Consider the following 22,248-nt stretch of genomic DNA (forward strand, 5'->3'; position numbering starts at 1 on the left):
ACCATCGTGCCACCGGAGCTCCAGCTGCTAACCGAAAGGGGTTGCTGTGAGAGTGGGAATCAATTCGAAGGCAAACAAAAACAAAGTGTACAACACAGAGCTAATTTAGTGTTAAATTTTACCCTTCATCCACAAAGTTCCTTAGTCCTTTTAATCGTATCCATATTATAGAGGAGGGTTTTTTAAAAAGAAGCCTTTAAAATATGTTTTTAGATTTATATTATTCTTAGAAGTTAACATAAAAGAAAAGATGTTTTTATGTGTTTGTTTAAAAAATGGTGACTTGTAAACAGTCACTAAATATTTTAGAAAATTTAAATGTCTGTTGCTAGTGGTAATGTTAGTAATGCATCATACTGCAGTATATTAATGTATTGAGATACATAGAGGGGCAACAACTTCAACTTGAACTTCGGGACAACCTGTACCTTTATATTTGTAGATACATTTCACAGCAACACCGTGTAGTTTTCTTAGCTCTGTAATCGTAAAGGTAGGACGATGCCTTCTAGTACTTCGTGTGCGAAGAATATTTCTGTTATAGTTATCCAGCAGCCTGTTGTAAGAAGCATGCTATTATTTGTGTGTTAATATGAATAGTTTCTAAATTGTACATTATCTTTATAGCTTTTTATTTTTAAAAAAACAAATATAGTGCGTGAATATTTGCTGGTTCTTACTTATTTTTCCCACTCCTCTTTTTAGGCTTCTCTACAGCCTAGCCTTTAATGCCAGGTTCCTGAGACATCTTTGGTTTCTAATATCTTCTATGACAACACGCATGATCACAGGGTATGTGTTATACAGTCTTACAAGTTGAACTTCATGGCTTGAAAAGTGGCAGCCTAATTAAAAAATACTGAAAGAAGAAGTTCTAAAGTACTATTCCTACTTGATTTGTTTCATATGAGAAGAAAAAAATTGCTAGATCATCTCATTTCCACAAAAAGAAAAATTAAAGCCTAATTTTACAAATATTTATCTGTAAATATTATTAAGAATATGCCTTTATCTGAATGTAAATTTGTTTAAAAATTCTAGCCATTTTTTAAACGGCAGACACTTGAAATTTTTTTCTCATATGACCTTCATCTTTTTTTTTCTGATAGTGAAGGTACAGCTTGATTACAAACATTAGAACCAATAAAATAATGTAGATGTTGGTTTTTTAAAAAAACTTTTGTTGAAATAATTTGATTTTTCATATATGAATTATCTTGTAATTTGAAGGGTAGAATCTTTAATCTGGATATTTAAATTGAATGTGTGATAAGCAGAGAATTTCATATTAAAAAATCCTTTATGGTAAACTCATTTAGCCCGTTGTTATGTTGTTAAAGCTCCCCTGTGTTCAGAAGTCGAAGCTAACCCATATTTAATAGGAGAGAATCAAGTGTGCAGCTCAGGTGACTGAAGATAGAACTTCCAAAAAGCAACTCATACGGTGTGGATGTAATAACAGCAGCCACCGTTGTTAATTGCCGAGAGCCATGGGTCAGCCGATAAAGTAAAGGTGTGTCTCGGGTTTTAGGGCCAACAGTTTTGAAGGCAGGGTGTTGTTTGTTTTTGTTTCTAGACACAAAAGTTTGGAAGAAATATATATTTATTTATTTATTTAAGGAAAAACCCATTACCAAACCTGTTGCTGTCGTTTGGATTTCAGCTCATAGTGACCCTATAGGACAGAGTAGAACTGCCTTACAGGTTTTCCAAGGAGTGGCTGGTGGATGAGAACTGCCAGCCTTTTGGATAGCAGCTGAGTTCTCAACCGCTATACCACCCAGGGCTCCTTTTGAGGGAAGGAGGAATTTAAATATATGCTCATCTGCAATCTATTTTGGTTTCTGACATGTTAGTGGAACTGAAAAATCTTGTGTTGAGATTTCTAGATGTTGAGCTTTTTAGTAGAGAAAAAAGATCATCGCATTTCATAATTATAATTATATAATTTTATGATTAATGTCTTTAAAAGGCAATTTGAAGATTTGAGTTTCTTTGTACTTGTTAAATTTATTAAAACACTTTGTCAGTCACAGTTGTTCCCTGTGTGAATGGAACTGATAGTATCTACGAAACTATTCTTATTCATAAAAGGGAATGTCAGGTTATTGACAGCATTACCTGAATGGCTTCCATGTTTTTTCATTTAATTTTTAAAGAATTTTAAGTGGGTAAAGGGAGCTTTATTGATGCCCCTGGAACTGATGAAGCTCATAAAGTTTAAGTGCTTATCTTGTATCAACAGGTCAGTGGTAGAAGTAGAGCTGTGCAAGAAACCTAGAGTCCCTTAGTATCTAGAAAAATGATTTTCTGTCCTTTTGTTTTCAAATTAAAAATGTAAGATTTTAGGTGATTGTTTTGTTTTTGCCTTTCAGCCACTTATGACTCTGCCAACCTTGGCTTCCATGAATGACGGGTTTGTTTAGGGCCAAAGGAGACTGGGAATCATTAGGACAGGAAATTATCATTTGCCTGTATAAGTGTCCCAGCTTAGCAACAGAGATACTGTCTGCCTGATGGTTGCTTGTTTGTTTATGGCATTTGTCTCCTGGTGAGGAAACGGAGTCATGATGTGTGAAAGAAAAATGGGATGTTATTAATTAAATTGTTAATATTATTTTATAAGTTGTTACAGTTATACAAATTTTTCTAAACTCATTTCTTAAAAGACAATTTGAAAATTTGAGTTTCTTTGTACTTGTTTAATTTATTAAAATAGTTTCTATTAAGTAATCATAACAAAAGTTAAGTGAACAATTCAGATCTGAGCATACTACAATATGGTTCATTTTTTAAAAAAGTAATAGAATGTTCATTCGTTTATCCAATCAGCAAATATTTATTGAATCCCCACAATGTTCAAGATATTGTTTTAGATACTAAGAGTTTACCATTGAATCAAGTCCCTCAAAAAACTTAGGGTTTAATACAATCCTAAAGTATATGTGTCTCGTCATTGGGAATGAAATTTAAAATGAAATATCTTATTTTCTGGAAATGACACTTTTTTTTAATTTGAAAATAGTTTTATACCAAGACTTGAATAGTCGGCACTCTTAAGTCTTAGTGTGCGTAAGGGTCATCAGGGGAGTGTTAAAGTGCATATTAATTCTTCTATTCCCAAGATTTTGATTTAGTGGAATCTGCCTACTGATACATACAGATGGTGTGTGGCCCATAACTGAAACAGTGCCTGTTCCTTGCCCCAGTCAGGCAGGACTACAGATTAGACTATTTCCAAATAGATAATTCAACTTTTTTCAGTATATCGGGCATCTTGCAAATAATATTTTAATTCATGTACGAAGTTCTTGATATTTGCTATTGAAATCAGCCAATTTCCTCTTTGTTGAAAATGAAGGAACTTACAGCCAATTTTCAGTTAGACACTGCTTTACCAAAACAGGACATATATTTCGCCCGTATGTCCTCTGCCTGTTCAGTGAGCCCCACAGTTGTTTAGTCCTTTTGACTCCTAGGCTAACATTGTTTTATTATCTTTAAGTAAATAGAGGATGTCTCGTTTAAGCTCTGGCTGGGTGCGACCATAGTCAGATATCTTGGCCCTTCTTGTTAGTTTTCTGTTGTTAAAGTGAGTTTGATTAATTCCTATTGCTTACTTTGCAGAGGCTTAAAGAGAACAAGAAAATGAAAGTTGGTTAATTGCCCGAATCTTTTTTACAGAACCCTGTGTAAGGGTTTTGTGCGTACCGGTGTAGTCATACATAGCAGATGGCTGTGATGATGAGAGTGATTTATCGTACAAGGACTGTCTGCAGGGTTAACTGCTGAAAGCCGCTGTATCACTTTTTTAGATTCAAGAAACACTTTCTCCACATTGTAACTGATTAACTCTACCTATACCATGTAACAGAGTGTTCCGCTAAGTAGTATATGTTCATCAATATTGTCTGTTATTTTTGTAGTTGTGCATTTAGTGGCAAGCCAACTAAAAGGTACAGACCATTATTTTTTATCAATATTAACAAAACACATGACTGTAAACTTTTTTTCTTCTGTATGTCAGCACAGTTTTTACTGAATACCCTTGTGTGGATGGCCCAGTCCTAGGCATGGTGGGGAGTCACTCAGAAAATAGAAGAGGGCTCCTGTTCTCACAGGACTTGGCAGTTACAGGACGCCACTGTTGTGCAGTTAAGGCAGCCCCCATGCCTCCCTTATCCTCCATATAAACAGCCTTTTTCTGTCATCTTGGCTTTGGCAGTGAGGTAGGACAGTTGTACTTTGTCCCTTTCACGTATCCCCACTATGTTTTTATTCTGGATTGGTAGCTTTTGTACACTGATTGAGTCAGCGCAGCGTAGATACTAAGCGCTGCGACTACAGAAAGGAGTGAGTTGTACTCGAACGTTAAGGGCAGCGCATGTGGGTTCCCTCTTCTCAAAGCATCTCTGATGGCAGTGCCCTTCCTTGAACTGCACACCAGGAGACCTTAGAGCACCATGTGTTTTGTACAAGTTCACCCAAGTCCCAGCTAGGCATAGAGGGGACATTTGTCTGGCTTTAATCTCCGCTTTGCTGTCTTGCATAACTTTTGGCAGTGGTAGCCAGCTTGTTGGTAATTTGTGGATCCAGGCCATATCTCATCTAATATATATCTTTTACTTTTAATATAAATAATACCGGAAACCCTGGTGGCAGTAGTGGTTAAGTGGTACGGCTGCTAACCAAAGGGTCAGCAGTTCAGATCCGCCAGGTGCTCCTTGGAAACTCTATGGGGCAGTTCTACTCTGTCCTATAGGGCGCTATGAGTTGGAATCAACTCGACGGCACTAGGTAGGTTTACTTTTAATATGGTGTTAGGTATATATATACATATATAATTACATACATAGAATATATAGTTTTGTGGAAAGAGGTATTCAAAGTGTAAATGTATATGGAAGAGATAAAAGGGTGATCTTACCACAGAACACCTGTTAACCCAGGATTGGTTTGACTTGCTGTAGGAGACCTGGGGCCTTATAGTTTGAAAAGAGCGTATAGCTGAAGCTCTAGTAGCTGAATTTTGAATAAGACAAGGAGCCCGATTTAACTGAGAGAGAAAGGAACAAATTCTGGGTGGGAGAAGTAAATGTAATGAATCACAGCTCTTGGTAGGTATAGAAGAGACTATAAAGATTTCTAAACACCTGCCTTACTTCAGAGTAGAGGCAGGACTCCAGTCTGTTCTCTGATGGTAACTTGTCTTAGCAGGAAGAGTAGGAGCAGTAATGGGAGCTAGTGAATACATTTACACAACAGAAATAAGGCCCAGTATAGAAAAGTGAAAACCTTCTTCTTGAGGGTTCTAATTTGGGTTCCATATTGAACTGTTTTGTATGTTCCTAAGTATCCATACCCAGTGCCGTACATAGCTGGATTAATTTTTCATGAGACCAGAACGACCTGCCTTTGTTAAATTCTTAAGTAGAGGGATAATTTTAAATAGAAAGATAACGGGACAGTTTCATCCTAAAAGTAAAGTATGTGTCTTTAATGTGCATTGCTACTATAACATTCTTCTTAGGGTCTCAGTCTTGGGGCCACTGCCTCATTCTCAGTGACTAAAATGATCTGAACAACATTAGTAGCAAGCTCTTCAGTGAATTGTAGTGGGTCGGTGTGCTGTTTTCATTAATCTGTACTATTTGTGACCTAGATCCTTACAGTGACCTTGCCAGCTATGTAAATGTCATCTTCCCTGATTATATTTGCTCTCATGTCTTAATTAGTTCCCAAACTAAAACTAATCTTAAAATGCTTTTTTTTTTCCTCCCTTTCCCCAATTCAAGGTCTATGGTGCCACTGCTTCAGGTGATATCAAGGGGTTCTCCCATGTCTTTTGAAGATTCTAGTCGAATCATCCCACTGTTTTATCTTTTTAGCTCTTTGTTTAGTCATTCGTTAATTTCTATACATGATAATGAATTCTTCGGTGATCCCATCGAAGGTAAGAATTTGAGAAATCAGTTTGTTGTTGGCCCCATGGCCTATCAGTTTTCACAGACTATTTAGAAAATGTTAAGTCTTAACCTTTCAATGCCTATTGAGAAATTAAAAAAAAAAAATTCTTAGAAAATTCTGTTGTTTTTCAGTTGTAGGTCAGAGACAATCATCAATGATGCCTTTTACTTTGGAAGAGCTAATAGTGTTGTCTCGATGCCTTCGAGATGCCTGCTTAGGGATCATCAAGCTGGCTTACCCGGAAACAAAACCAGAAGTTCGAGAAGAATATGTTACAGCATTTCAAAGTATTGGAGTTACTACTAATTCTGAAATGCAACAATGTATACAGATGGAACAAAAACGATGGATTCAGTTATTTAAGGTAGAGAGTATATATATGTTTTGTTTACTGAGGTCAAATAATGTTCGAATTTGGTTTGGTTTGATTCGTATCAGAAGAAAAATACAGGTTTGTTTCAGGCATAATTTTTATTTTGGAAAACTTTAAGAAAAAGTTTTTTCTTAAAGATGATTTTGCATTTGAGTCTTTTTAGAAACATTTTTATATTGTTACATGTGTCTTTTTTTTGTAAATTTTTTGTGATAATGTAAAGTATAAATAAAATTTAAATGTTTCTGTGATGTTTATTTTTCTCTAAAAGGTCTCAAAGACTTTATTATTGGTTTTGAATCTTTTAAAAAATTGATTAACAAAGGTGGAGTAAGGTCATTAATTTAATGCAAGTTGAATATAAATTATTTCAAAATATCTTCATTTTTAACCATGGCAGGAAGAGAAGTTATGAGTTGCTGTGGCTGGAATGTGGGCAGGAAACCGCCACCACTGAGAATATAACTACTGGGGGTAGAAAAAAAGAAAAGAAAAAAGGTGCTTGACTTCCCATGAAATTTCTGCAGCAAACACATCTAGTCAGCTAAAATTGCTCATTAAAGGAGTGAGAGCAGGAGAAATGCATTTTCCAAATTGAATGCTGGATTTACAGTCCGTTTAATACCAGCGACCTCTCGCACACTAATGCTCAGTTCCAGTCATCGGCTGTCCCTTCGGGTCTTTTATCACTGCTTTTGTCAAGCTATCTATTTAATTGAAAGAAGTTAATTGAATGAAAATGATCAACTAAGCTTGTATTAATATTGCTAATGGAACTTTCTTCTTGGCCATGTTTGGAGAGAGATGTCAAGCTAGACTTTAGGAAAGGCCCATTAGTGCTTGCACTTAACCTGATGGGCTAATTAAGGAATGCTTATTCATTCTGCAGGTCCGCGATGGTCGCTGTCCAGCCCATTCTGTCTGGTTTTACAGCACATTTCACTTATGAGCACGACCATTAGTAGTAGTGAGAGTAACTGATAATGTTTTGATTGCACTGAATACAGTACTGAGGCATCATTGAATTTATAATTTGTGCAGATTGGTGTAATATATGTTTGCACAATTTATTTTAATTACCTCTCTCTATTCCTAAGTAAACTTTAAAGGTCACATATTTTGTGCCCTTAATATATCCATTCTTAAAGATTGACAATCTTGCAGCATTTCTGTTAAAAATAAGCTATCTCACCTGTTTACAATGTACAGTGAAACCTGTGAGAGCTGGAGCTGGATGGGGCTGCCTTGTTTCTCTGGGTCTCACAAGGTTTCCGCCTTTGGCAGGGTGCAGTCTTAGCACTTTGCCGTGGCCTCTGTTCGTGGAAAATATTTGAGTTTTCCTTCTCTGACAGGTTTCCACCTTACACAGCTTCCAGCCTTCGCAGGTTTTACTGTGTAATTCTTATGTAAGCTTTTCCTGGCTATGGGTTTTATGGTAGCATATGTGTTTTCCATTAAGTATTTAATTAAAGGCTAGGATCCTTGTTAATAAAGCTTTTCATTATGTAGGTTATCAGATTGTGTGTACATTGTCAGATGATTTCTTTGTTTTATAGCACCTTTGAGATTTTCAATAATTTTCATGTGACGGGCTTATCTTTAGAACCTGGAAATCTCTGAGTTTAATAATGCTGTATAAAATATTGGAAACCCTGGTGGTGTGGTGGTTAAGTGCTGCAGCTGCTAACCGAAAGATTATCAGTTCGAATCTACCAGGCGCTCCTTGGAAACCCTATGGGGCAGTTCTGCTCTGTTTTATAGGGTCACTATGAGTCAGAATCGACTCTAACAGCAATGGGTTTAGGGTTTTGTTTGGTTTGGTTTTTTTTTTTTTTTATATAAAATATTTTTTCCCAGCTTTATTTTGTTTTGAACATTAAGTGAATATTTTGTGGTAGAATTTTTCTTATGCCTCAGAATGGCTCAGTACCAATTTATTCATCATTGGAGATTTTAAGAATTAGGGTGAAAGTTCACTTTTTTGGTATGGATTAGTTTTAGTTTTGAAATTGAGTTGTTACAGTGACCTTTTGAGTTTAGAACAGAATTGCTTTGAAGACAGAACTGAATAGGATTCCTGTTCTTTGACCAAAAAAAAAAAAAAATTATACTAGCTGCTGTTGAGCTGAGTCCTAAAATTAATTTAAAAATCCAGACATAGTCTTCGAGTGGAAAAGGAATCAACTACTATTAGTTTTTCTTTTAAGAAAAACTATCTTTAATGTCAAATAAAAACTTGCAACTGAGCCTGTACTGTGTTCCAGGCAATATTTTTTTTTTTTTTTAATTGTGCATCAAGTGAAAGTTTACAAATCAAGTCGGACTATCATACAAACATTTATAAACCCCTTGCTATATACTCCTAATTGCTCTCCCTGTAATGAGGCAGCACACTCTTTCCCTTCACTCTCTATTTTTGTGTCCATTCGTCCAGGCAATATTTTAAGAGCTTAACATATATTAATTCATTTAATACTGACAGCAGTCCTGTGAAGAAGATATGATAATCATCACCATTTTACAGATGAGGTCACATAACTAGTAGGTAGTAAAGCCAGAATTTGAACTCAGCTGCTATGCTATATACCTCTCTGGAAAGTACTAAAATGAGATTTTATCCGCGTTTTTTATATACTGCAGCAGTGTCAAATCTGATTTGAAGAACTCAGTGTAGAATCAACCAAAGAAGGAAAAACATTTTGCCAGTGATTGCCTGTCTTCCGCTGATTTTGACAGAACTGCAGATGGTCAGACCTGACTCCTTCAACCACCAGCTGTTTTCATTTTCCAGCATTATGACGGTCCTCCTGAACTAATTTGTGTGAGAGGTTCTGCTGGCTGGCCACAGAACACAGAGTTCTAAGTGGCTAGAGTCATCTTTCTTTGTCAGTGTAAGGATTGAGGTCAGTTTCTAAGGCCTGCATTGACACTGCTAAAACAGCTTATGCATATATCAAATTTATACACTCCTCCTGAAGTTTAATTTATGGCTGTAATTGCTTTAGCTCTGTAAAGAGAAAGGAAATGTTGTTTTCGTATTCCTTTTGTGTGCAGCGACTGAGTTGTTAACAGGAGTCACTTCTAAGGATGATGTAACAGGAGGAGCCAAGAGGGAGACTTTCATGCCTGCCCTATAATTGTAGTGAAGAAAAAAATAGGGTGGTATTATGAATGATTTTTACTTTCTTAGTGGGTTATTTGTATTTTTTAATTTTCAAAAAGTCTTTTTAAAAAGACTTTAATGATGGGGTGTAATCCTTACATCCAGACATTAACTGTTCAGGTTAATCATATACCCTGAAAAAGAGCTGGAAAATGATACAAACGATAGACACTTAATTTGTTCTTACAGAGCTGTACCAAATCCTTTTCTGTCTTTGAGGGTTGGTTTTTTTTTGTTTGCTTGTTAGTTTTCGTATTTTTACTACTGAATAAAAAGTAATTTTGTAGTATATTAAACATGTGCTTGAGAATACTGTTGTTAAAAATATCTTTAATAAGTGATAATTTAGGGCTATGTAAACAAACTTGATTAACCTTTTTTTTTCCATTTTAAGGTTTTTTTTTCCTTTCATTTTTTTAGTGTACTTTAGATGGAGGTTTACAGAACAAACTAGTGTCTCATTAAGCACTACATACATTGTTTTACGACATTGGTTAACAACCCCATGACATATCAACACCCTCCCTTCTCAACCTTGGATTCCCTATTACCAGCTCTCTGGTCCCCTCTTGCTGTCTAGTCCTTGCCCCAGGGCTGATGTGGCCCTTTAGCCTCATTTTGTTTTATGGGCCTGTCCACTCTTTGGCTGAAGGCTGAACCTCAGGAGGTGACTTCAATTACTGAGCTGAAAGGGTTTCCGGGGGCCATACTCTCAGGTTTCTCCAGACTGTCAGGCCAGCAAGTCTGGTCTTTCTTTTTGAGTTAGCATTTCGTTCTGCATTTTTCTCCAGCTCTCTCTGGGACCTTTTATTGTGATCCCTGTCAGAGTAGTCAGTGATGGTAGCTGGGCACCACCTGGTTGTACTGGACTCAGTCTGGTGGAGGCCGTGGTAGATGCGGTCCATTAGTCCTTTGGGCTAATCTTTCCCTTGTGTCTTTAGTTTTCTTCATTCTTCCTTGCTCCCAAAGGGGTGAGACCAGTGGAGTATACTAGATGGCTGCTCACAGGCTTTTAAGACCCCAGTTGCTACTCACCAAAGTAGAACGTAGAACATTTTCTTTATAAACTAAACTACGTTATGCCTACTGAGTTAGATGTTCCCTGAGGCCATCATCCCCATAGCCCTCAGCCCAGCAATTTTGTCCCTCAGGGAGTTCGGATGTGTCTATGGAGCTTCCGTGACCTTGCCTTGTACAAGTTGTGCTGGCTTCCCCAGTATTGTGTACTGTCTTATCCTTCACCAGAGTTACCACTTATCTATTGTCTATTTAGTGTTTTTCCATCCCCACGCCTCCCTGCCCTTGTAACTATCAAAGATTGTTTCTTTTTGCGTGTAAACCCTTTCATGAGTTTTTACAGTAGTACTTTCGTACAATATTTGCCCTTTTGTGATTGGCTTATTTCACTCAGCATAATGCCCTCCAGATTCATCCATGTTGTGAGAAGCTTCACAGGTTCGTTGTTCTTTATTGTTGCGTAATCCTCCATTGTGTGTGTGTGCTGCAGTTTGTTTATCCATTCATCTGTCGATTGGGCATCTAGGTTGTCTCCATCTTCTTGCTGTTGTGAACAATGCTGCAGTGAACATGGGTGTGTTGGTTAACCCTTTGACAGCAATAATCAGTGTTAGGTTATTTCACAACTTTCTAACTTGAAAGTGTTTTATATATAGTAACTCGACAGCACTGGGTGGTTTGGGGATACAGTAAATATCATAGATTAGGTTTTTCTTATTTTCAAACACAGAACTCATTCCACAAACACTGAATGCCTGTTCTGTGCTGGGTTCCATGGTAAACCAAACCAAACCAAACCAAACCTATAGCGGCCAAGTCAGTTCTGACTCAAGGCCACCCTGTAAGAAAAAAAAAGGGTTTCCAGGGAGCAGCTGGTGGATTTGAACTGCTGACTTTTTGGTTAGCAGTCAATCTCTGTAAGCATTCTACCACCAGGGCTCCAGCCCCATGCCAGAGGGATCAAAAATGAATTCAGACAGTTTTACTATTCTTGCAGTATCACTGTACAATATCACTATATAGTTGAACATTTTTACTAATTGAAATGACATACAACAAAGCTAAAGAGTTCAGAAGCACAGAAGATGCAAAAATCATCCTAAACTTTTGATTTACTTTAGAAAAGCCACGTTCTTGTCTTCTTTGAGGTGATAGTCTTAGAAATAGTGCTTTACCAATACAAATTATAGTTTTAACTTTAAACCCCCGTTTTTCAAATATCTCATTATTATATCTTCATTATGAAATCAAGTTTTTAAAAATTACCTGTTTGATATTTAAAAACATTTACCACTCTTAAATACCCTTAAATTATCTGCTTTTTCACATTCTTTATATTACATTTTTTAAAAGAGTTATCTAAGCTGGTTGATTTTTACTTAAATGCTATTTAAGCATATCAGACTTAAGATAAAAAGATTTTTATTTTATAGTAAAATGTAATTCAGCCTTCCAGTTGTCTTTCAGAACTTGGGTTATAACTAAACATTAATGATGTCCATTCAGAAATGTTACAGTTTTAACATCGGTAGCCTTAAGTGATCTAATCTGTAAATACATGATATAATATGTGTAATGCTTAAGAATATTTTCCCCAGGTTCATTTAGTCAAGATTTTCTTGTGTTCATTCTAGCCAGTGAACTTTCAAGCATACATAGATGTTGTGAAAACAATGCCTGTTAATTTATAATCTTTCTCAGTTATCTAGTGTGATGTTTATGTGGAGTCTGTAGGTTTCTAAGCAGTTATTTACTTGATCTTTTTAATATTGGTGTTAAAAGTTTTACAGCCTGGCTACATGTATCTCCTGTTTTTAATTCTGATGGTATAATAGGGTGTATGTAATAATTGTGTACATATCTGAGTATTTATTTACTTGGATAATTTTATTAGTTTTGAGGATTTGTTTTTACAATCCAAGATTAAGCATGGAAGAACATGATATGGGGGACAAGAGTTAAACATATCCAATAAATATAATACTGTTTTATTTATAACTGCAAAAATCTGCTAAAATCATGTATGTTTAGTTAGGTATAGATAGTTATTCTGTAATATTTGCTTGTTGGCTCTTTATGTACTTCCTATTAACACACGGGTTCTCAACTCTGGTTGCATATCAGAGTCACCCAGAGAACTTTTAAAAAAATGGTGTTGTTTGGGCTCCACGCACCCCCAGACCAGTTGAATTAGAATCTCTGGTGGTCAGCTCGAGTGTGGGTGTTTTTAGCTCTCTCAAGTGAGTGTAATACACAGCAAGTGTTGAGCAGCACGGGCCTAACTCTGCAGATTTGGGGGGCAGGTTTTCATAACCTTTGATTTCACCTTGCAAAATTGAACTCATCCATGACTTAGGTCCTGTTTACAGCTAAACTTTTTGTTACAGCCTTCTCTAGTAGGCATGTCTGTACTAAAATATTTGATAAAATTAATTAAAGGAAAAGGTCTTTTCTGAATTTAACATTGGCTCTCTATTCAATTTAAAATATTACTCTTGTTTTCCTTTCACAACCCTCAACTTCTGTAATTTTTCAATGGTTGTCTGGGTGGTTACCTCCCTAAACTTTTTTTTTTTTCAGTACTAAGTGTCTGTGAGGCAACTGAATCGTGATATTGAAAATGAATACCAGTGGAAGGAGTGTGTTGAAAGGTGTTTTGACATAATAAATGGATCCATTAAAATTTTCATGGTTTCTTAAAATTTGTATTTTTCTTCAAAAGTTGGGGAAAAGTAATTTAAATAGTTGAATTTTAAAGTATGGTATTTGACATTTCTAAAAAAGCATTTTGGGAATTGGTCCAGGACTAGCATTGCCAGATTTAGCAAATAAAAAATATAGGATGCGTAGTTAAATTTGAATATCAGATAAACAGTGAACAATTATACTAGTATAAGTATGTCTCATGCAGTGTTTGGGGCATACTTATACTTTAAAAAAGCAGTATTGGTGTCCTACTTAACTAAAACAAGTGCAGTATTTGAGACGTATTTTTTTCTCTGGAAATTCTGTTTGGGGTTCATTTTCAAGTTTGGTTAACTGTCAGATTTAATTACTAAGATATGCTTTCCCACAAGGAAGTCTGTTGACATCCCGGCCTTGACATACCCTCTTAGGTTTAAATCACTTTTGTATCTTTTCCTTTCCTCTGTCTTTTTCTTTCTTTTTTTTTATTTTCCCCTTCCTTTTTTTTGAAAGAAGACCAGTGGTACTAAAACATTTAGTAAGTAATATGTGATTACTTCCTTTTTCACATTTGGAATGAGGATGCCCTGTATTGAAACTTTTTAATGCTTAATTTCATAGTGATGCAAAAAGGTGTGTAACATTAATTTCCTTATAAACACAATATAATGTGGTTACATAGACATGGAAATAGTTCTCTTGAAATCATTTCTTTTTCCTCTTGTGACCTCATAAAAGGATTGTAAAGAGGGATGCAGGGAGGGGGTAATATTGTGCTATCTGGAGTCAGGCAGGTCTGGCCCTATCCCTTAGTGGTTGCATGACCTTGAGCAAGTTACTTCAGTAAAGCTTTTTTTTTCCCAACTGCAAAATGGAGATGATAAATTCATGGATGTCAAGACTGAGTGGAATGATATGTGTAAGCTTTAAATAAATGGGTGTGAATAAATAAATACACATAAGTTTTTGTCAGAAAGTGTGTCCTCTGTTACCAGTTGTAACATATAACATATGAACATATTTTAACCACCAAAAAAAAAAAAAGAAACCCAATCCTATTGCTGTCAAGTTAATTCCAACTCATAGTGACCCTATAGGACAGAGTAGAACTGCACTGTGGGGCTTCCAGGGAGCAGCTGGTAGATTAGAAGCCAAGCTCTTAACCACTGCACCAGCAGAGTTCCACAGTAATTATTAAATCCAAATTTACTTAAAATATCAATATAATTGATATTTAGAGGGAAAAGATATGATTTTCATCATGCAAAAGGGTTATATTTCTGTCTTCACTATTGGAAGAGCATATATTGAGCTTTTTGTTTAGTGTGCTGTGTATGAACTGACCTGAACGTGTCACAAACTAAGCTAGCACAAATAATGTAACATGACTCATTAAGATTTAGTTTTTACTCTTCAGAGAATAAAACTGACTTCCAAGAATTCAGGTGCATTAGGTCAATGACAGTCCTTTGTGATGACCAGCCATGCAGTTAACCAGACAGAACCATCTACCCAGGCTGCACAGTAATCACAGAACTTCTAATATGTCAAACTTTCTTCTGAGCAACCACAGCAACGTCAAGGGTCAAAGAATAACTAACTCTAAACTGACTCTGACTCCTTACCTGAGCAACTGTCTGCTAACTCAGGAAGGAATGTGTCACCATTGTATTACCATAGGCCTTTAAATGCCACAAGACAGATGTCACTTCTCAGTTGGTAAGAAATCTCCACCAGGTACGGGTTTGTTCTGGGTCTTGAGAATTTTTACTGATGTCGTTCTGTCTGCAGAACCAAGGTGCTCAGCGTTCCTTTTTCTCTTTTCTTGGGTGTGTCACCTAAGTGGTGTCTGCACTGTAGTGGTCTGAGATGTCTACAATTGTAAAGGCCCTTTTTAAACTTTTTTACTTGGACACACAGAATTTCTGATATCTGTATGCTATATTGTATATAGATGCTATTGTATATAGATTGTATATAGATGCTAAATTATGGGATTTAAAGGGGAAATCTCTATAAAAATTGGGATCGTTCAGTCTTGCTTGTCCAGTGGTTGTATTTGCAGATTTATCACACTTGGAGATGTCCTTCATTGTGGCTCAAATAAACTGTACATTCCCAAATTTGTGTTTTAAACTTTATCATCCTCCCTCCTTTTTTCTAAGTATCGTTTGTAGATATTTGTATTAATTTTCTCTTCGTTGGCACATAACTAACTACTTTGTATTTATAATATGTTCTTGTGGTTGGTAGACAGAAACACTTTTCTGTAAACTGGTTCTGGTGGTTGGTGGCGAGATCCTCAATTAATCTCATTTACTTTCAGATATTTAGGTGAAAGAAGTGTGCAGTGTCATAATGAATCATATTCCTTCTATTTCTGACAAGTGGTATTACTTGCTTTTGTGCAGTTCTCGTTATTGAACTTGTTTTTATGACATATACCTGTCGTTCTCTGTAGGTTATCACCAATCTGGTGAAGATGTTGAAGTCCAGAGACACCAGAAGAAACTTTTGTCCTCCGAATCACTGGCTGTCAGAACAGGAGGACATTAAAGCAGATAAGGTGTTACTGAAAGATCTTTTTAAAATATTTTTGTTAATATTTTTTCAGTTTTTGTCTTTCTGGGGAGAAGAATGTATTCTTTAAAATTGTTTTAAATCATTACTTACTATGTAACTAAACCATAAACTTTTTTATTACGAAGTGTTAAGTCACATAGAACATAGAGCAATATTGTCTGTTTTTTGAGTTGTTAATCCTCATTTACTCTTTTTAACCACAAATTGTATCGAAGCCTACTGGTTATTTTTTAGGGTTGAAAAAAAAATTGTTTTCATATTAATAATAAACATATGGGCAGCTCTTGAAGGAAACAGACCTTATCCTTGATTGTCTAAAGGAGCGGAAACAAATTTGATTATTACTAACAGCTAGATCCAAAGCAGGTTCAATAATATATTAGAAAAAAAGAATTTAATGTTAACAGAGGACATGAAGTTTTTGTTTTTTGTTGTTCAAAAAATCTCTTACGGTTGGGGGTCAGAGGGTGGATGGTGGGGTATAGAAGAAACAAGATTAGAAAAATATGTTTTAAAATTGTGTTTTAAGACAGTTCCAGAAGCATTAATATGTACTCATGATATATTCTGTCTTTAAGTATGTTTTCTAGTTCTGGATACTGAAAAGGTCTAGAAACAAATCCAGGAGTGTGAACACCTCCAGGTCCTAGATTGTGGTCTCTAAACACAGCTCCCACTGAAAAGAAATAATTACTTGTAAAAATGACCGATTCCAGGTTTGGGTGAGAAATGAGTGTGGCACATTCTCTCATACTAGAAAGCTAGGACACCAAAGGTTACTGGAGTTATGTGAAAGGACTCAAGGGCCAGCTTGAAGGGGCTCTGACTGGTCACAGGTGAAAAATTCGGGCGTCAGTAAAGATGATGACTGCAACAGACTAAAACATCAAATACGTGCAAATCTCTGAGAACATGAGGACACTAAAAAGAAAAAGAACTTCATTAGTCATTTTTATAGCATGCAGAGGAACCACCTCATTATTTTGAGCGTTAGCTTAAAAAAAACCAGCATTTACCACACCTTTCCTTTATGAAAGGTACGTCATCTCAGCAAACAGTTGATGATGTGCAGTTTCCGGTGCAGGGAAGGGTCTAGGCTGATGGGGTCTGTGGCCTGGTGCTGCTGTACTGCAGACTGGTCCATGCCCTCAGCCAGGCACGGGACTCGTACCAAGAGAGAAATCACTGAACTGCCTCCTTAGTCCAGAAACATGTCCACCGAACCAAGCAGTGTGTTCAATGACGTTATTGATTTATATTTTGGCACAAGTTCTTTATCTCAAGTTCTGACCTGTCAGTTTACAGACCTGTACCTGGAATAGCATTGATCTGGGCAAGGACAAGCCAACACTATGTACCTCTTGATGAAAGAACACAGTACTACTTATGAGGTGTTATTGCCGACACATCAAATCTGACTTTGACCAGACCACTAGATTTACTATCTAAATACAGAGGTTTGAGGTACATGATAATCAACACCGTGAGGATGCAGTTAGCAAAATCCAGATTGTGGGACAAGTGATCCTGATTGTTCATAAAGAAATTCCAAGGGAAAAAAATGAAGGGTATGGGGAACCTATAGATTCAACGAAACTTTAAGAGATAGTAGTAGTTGGACTGTACCAACCTTATTTGGATCTTAATCCAGACAAGTTAATTGAAACAAAAAAAAATTTATGAGGCACTTCATATTTGCTAATAGTAAGAAACTTAATTTTTTAACTGTGATACAAGTTTTGCTCACTAAAGTAATTCTATTATAATATTTTACTGTGTCCAGATATTACACATCTGTCTATTAGATAGGGCAATTAGAGATTCCTTTTGTATTCATTAGAAAAAAAAAAATTGCACTTAAAAAATGTAAAAGGACACCCTTGTGAGAAACAGGGCATGAAAAGGTAGCCTGCAAAGACCAAGAAGACAGTAGGTCAAAGCGAAAGGCCTATATAATTATAAATAAGCTTAAAACACCGATTCTGTTCAAATTTGACAAGCTAAACGTTTGTAATAGAGCACAAAAAAGTACTAAACAAGGTTTGATAATCCCATAGGTCACCCAGCTCTATGTACCATCATCCAGAAATGTGTGGCGGTTCCGGCGAATGGGAAGAATAGGTCCATTACAATCTACCCTGGATGGTGAGTTCTATAATGTCTGTACTTTTGTTAACTTGGGCTTACTGAAGTATAATTTACATACTGTAACATTCTCTTTTAGTCTCCAGTTCTGTGATTTTTTTGATACATAAGTTTGTGTACCCACCACCATAAACGACCATATAGAGTAGTTAATATCAACCATCACGCCAAAACTGTCCCTCGTGCCCTCTTGCAGCCAGCCCTTTCCCCAACCACTGGTTTGTTTTTTTCATCCTTATACCTTTGCATTTTCCAGAATGTCTTTAAATGGAATCATACTATATAGCCTTGTTTGTGAGTTTGACTTTTCATTTAGCACGATACTTTTGCGATTCAGCTATGTTGTTGCATGAGTCAATAGTTTGTTCCTGTTTTATTGCTGAGTGGGAGCGGTATGCAGTTGGATTGATGTACCAGTTTGTCAAGCCATTCATCAGTTGACCTTTTTGTTTTACTCAGCTTTTGGCAATTAGGAATACAGTGCTACAAACATCTACTAACAGGTTTTTGTGTGACATATGTTTTTGTTTCACTTGGGTAAATTTCTGGGAGTGAGTCAGATGGCTGGTGTATGTTTAACTTTATAAGAAGCTGCAAAACTGTTTTCCAAAGAGTTTTGCATTCTCTTCAGCAATGTTTGAGAGCACCAGTTGCTCTGTATTGTAACCAACACTTTTAAAAAGCCATTTAAAAAGAATTAGCCATTCTAAAAGATGTGCAGTAGAATCTCACTGCGGTTTTATTTTGTGTTTCCCAACTAACAATTTTGAGCACCATTTCATGCATGTGTTTTTTAATTACTCAGGTTTGAGGGTTCTTTATATATGCTGAATACAATTACTTTATCAAATATGTGATTTGCACATCTTTTCTCCCAGTCTGTGGCTTGTCTTTTTATATTCTTACCTGTATCATTTGTAAAGCAGATGTTTTTAAAATTGATGAAATCCAATTTATTAATTTTTTTCTTTTTCGAATTGTGCTTTTAGTGTGATATCTATCTTTATTCAACACAATGAGCTTTTCTCATCTTATTTTTCTTACTAGCTAGCACTTCTCTAATTGAGGTATGCAAGATGCGGTATAAACTATATTCATAATTTATGAATTACAGACAGCTCTCTGAGGCATGATTCTCCATGTCTTTGTTTCTTTATTCTTAATTTTAGTTTATGAGACCAGTGAAGGAGATGGGGCTACTAGAGTTCAGTATTTAATTTCACTGGGATATAGTGTGTAGAAGTAATCTTTGTGTGTTCTGAAAATGTTCCTAAGCTTCCATCACAGTAGATGAGCTTTCTGAGGTTGGTGTTTGCTATCAGTTTTTAGTAAACACCAGGACTTAGAATCTTATGTCAATTTGCTTAATGTTTTATGGATGGCTTATCTCATACTTCAATTAGTGTTGATTTTATAAGCAGTTTCTACTTGAGGTTTGTACGTCCTTGTTAGAATTGTTAAGAGATACATCTTTTGTTTTCCAGAATGTTAAATATTTGTTTCAAATTGTTTTCACACAAAAATGGAGAATAAAATTTCTGAGAAAGAGCATATTCTTTCGTGTTTAAATCTAGATGTTGGACATATTGATTCATTTAGTAGAGTAGCCGTCACTGTTTATTTTTTGTCACCAAACATCTTCTATTTTTGCTTCAGTGAACAAATTTTGAGATTTAAAATATTACCATGTGCTGTCACAGATTTCTCTCCGTACATTCGTTGCATATAAACTACTGTCTTGTATATTTTTCCTATAGGGATATTGTTTTTCCAGTGATGGCCCAGCGGTTTACAAAGGGCTAAATTAGCTCAGTTGATTGGGTGAGGTTTAAGGGGAAGAGATGGCTCGTGTAGCTCAGCAATTTTAGCAGCCTACGTTAGAGCCCTGTGAATTCATGAATAAATAGAACAGTTATTTCAGTCAGTTTTTTGTTTTTTTCTTCCCTTAGTGTTATCGAAAGCATCATCAGGTGTTTCAAGAATACTTAAATAAATTTATAAAACTAGTCCTACTTTTATTGCTGATTTTACAAAATACCTATGATTTTGGGTTTTGTGCAGTTTTAGCCATTGTGCCATTGTCTAGGACTTTATCATAGCCTGTCATTTCAAGACATTTGAGCCTTAATTATTATTATAACAGTGATTTTGTTTTTAACCAGTTCCTCATTCTCGTATTTTGGGTGACTTTTTTTTTTTTTTTTTTAAGTATAGCATGTATGTGTAGATTACCTTTCAGTAGAACTTTATTTTCATTAGTGGTCACATGATTGCATGTTATTTTATAAAGTCAAAACGTGAAAAACTTATAGAATGGATTGTGTAGCTTCTAGGCAGGCATTTTCTGCCTGAAGACCTACTACTGAAAGACCGAAATAAATTTTCTTTCTCATTAGTGGTCTTTCTTCCAGATCAGAGTTTATTGTTGTGTAGGACAGTAACATAGTGGAGCAGGCTGACTGTTTTTTAGGACAAAATTTAAACCTTTGGGATGTCATCCTAACTCTTCTTACTGCCATTGCATTAATTTAAAATATATAATCAACAAGATGGTGTGAAAAGAAATAGCCAATGATATATGATTTGTTTAATCACACTTGACTTGTGGCAGAACATGCATGATTATTATGCTGTCACATTGCAAAATTCATTAGGCTGTATTTTTTTTTTTTCCGTTTATTCAAATGGAAGAACCTGAATTTCTAAATACCCTGTCTATTGATGATTGTCCTATATTTTCCTTTAAAGATGGTAACACTTGATGGAGAAATATGAGTAAAATTAGCTAGATAACCAGATTTGTTGAACAGATAATTTTTATTTCTTTCCTGTACATGTGCTTTTAATTTAAAAGGTATTTAACCGTCATTTTTATAAGCCAAATTGAGTCTAATTACATGTATTTCCTTGGCATAATAATCTTACATTAAATAATGACTTAGGATTAAAATACTTTAGGGGATTTAAGATGCTATAATTGTTCCTGTTTTTAAGAATCAAATTACATTATACTAAGCATTATATAAAGTAAGCGTAAGGAATGTGGTATTTCTTTTTTTATTTTTTTAATTGTGCTTTAAGTAACAAATCAAGTCAGTCTGTCATACAAAAATTTATGTACACCTTGCTATGTATTCCTAGTTGCTCTTCTCCCTAATGAGACAGCACACTCCTCCTCTCCACCCTGTATTTCCCGTGTCCATTAAGCCAGCCTCTGTCCCCCTCTGCCTTCTCACCTCCCCTCCAGACAGGAGCTGCCCACATACTCTCATGTGTCTACTTAAGCCAAGAAGCTCACTCCTCACTGGTATTATTTTCTATCTTACAGTCCAGTCTACTCCTGTCTGAACAGTTGATTTGGGAATAGTTCCTGTCTCGGGCTAATAGAAGCTCTGGGAACCATGACCTCCAGGGTCCTCCTAGTCTCAGTCAGACCATTAAGTCTGGTCTTTTTACGAGAATTCGAGGTCTGCATCCCACTGCTCTCCTGCTCCCTTGGGGGTTCTCTGTTGTGTTCCCTGTCAGGGCGGTCAGCAGTTGTAGCTGGGCACCATCTAGTTCTTCTGGTCTCAGGCTGGTATAGTCTCTGGTTTGTGTTTATGCCAGTTGACCTAAATGTCCCCTGAAACCATGGTCCTCAGACATCCACCCCTGCTACTCTGGCCTTTGAAGCTTTCGGTTTATTCAGGAAGCTTCTTTGCTTTTAGTTGAGTCCAGTTGTGCTAACCTCTCCTGTATTGTGTGTTGTCTTTCCCTTCGCCTAAAATAGTTCTTCTCTACTAATTAGTGAATACCCCTCCCCCTCACCCTTTTAACCATCAAAGGATACTTTCTTCTGTGTTTAAACTATTTCTCAAGTTCTTACAATAGTGCTCTCATACCGTATTTGTCCTTTTGCAGCTGACTGCTTTCACTCAGCATAATGCCATCCAGATTCCTCCATGTTATGAAATGTTTCACAGATTCATCATTGTTCTTTATTGATGCATAGTATCCCATTGTGTGATTATACCATTATTTATCCATTCATCCATTGATGGGCACCTTGGTTGCTTTCATCTTTTTGCTGAACAGTGCTGCAGTAAACATGGGTATGCATATATCAGTTCATGTAAAGGCCCTTATTTCTCTAGGATATATTCCAAGGAGTGGGATTGCTGGATCGTATGGTAGTTCTATTTCTAGCTTTTTAAGGAAACGCCAAATCGATTTCCAAAGTGGTTGTACCATTTGACATTCCCACCAGCAGTGTATAAGTGTTCCAATCTCTCCACAATCTCTCCAACATTTATTATTTTGTGTTTTTTGGATTAAT

The 22,248-nt window shown here is 36.1% G+C and overlaps 1 protein-coding gene across 3 annotated transcripts in view; it reads left to right on the top strand.

Annotated features, from left to right (window-relative positions):
- UBE3C (ubiquitin protein ligase E3C) overlaps positions 1-22,248 on the top strand; it is a 210,675-nt gene that overhangs the window by 83,832 nt on the left and 104,595 nt on the right. For all 3 annotated transcript variants that reach the window (XM_064275135.1, XM_064275137.1, XM_064275138.1), the window contains 5 exons: positions 706-792; positions 5,796-5,953; positions 6,099-6,331; positions 15,667-15,771; positions 17,846-17,933. In XM_064275135.1, the coding sequence (XP_064131205.1) occupies positions 706-792; positions 5,796-5,953; positions 6,099-6,331; positions 15,667-15,771; positions 17,846-17,933 (671 nt within the window). The remainder of the gene's footprint in view (positions 1-705; positions 793-5,795; positions 5,954-6,098; positions 6,332-15,666; positions 15,772-17,845; positions 17,934-22,248) is intronic.

The sequence above is a fragment of the Loxodonta africana genome, chromosome 22 (assembly GCF_030014295.1).
Source record: "Loxodonta africana isolate mLoxAfr1 chromosome 22, mLoxAfr1.hap2, whole genome shotgun sequence".
NCBI lineage: Eukaryota > Metazoa > Chordata > Mammalia > Proboscidea > Elephantidae > Loxodonta > Loxodonta africana.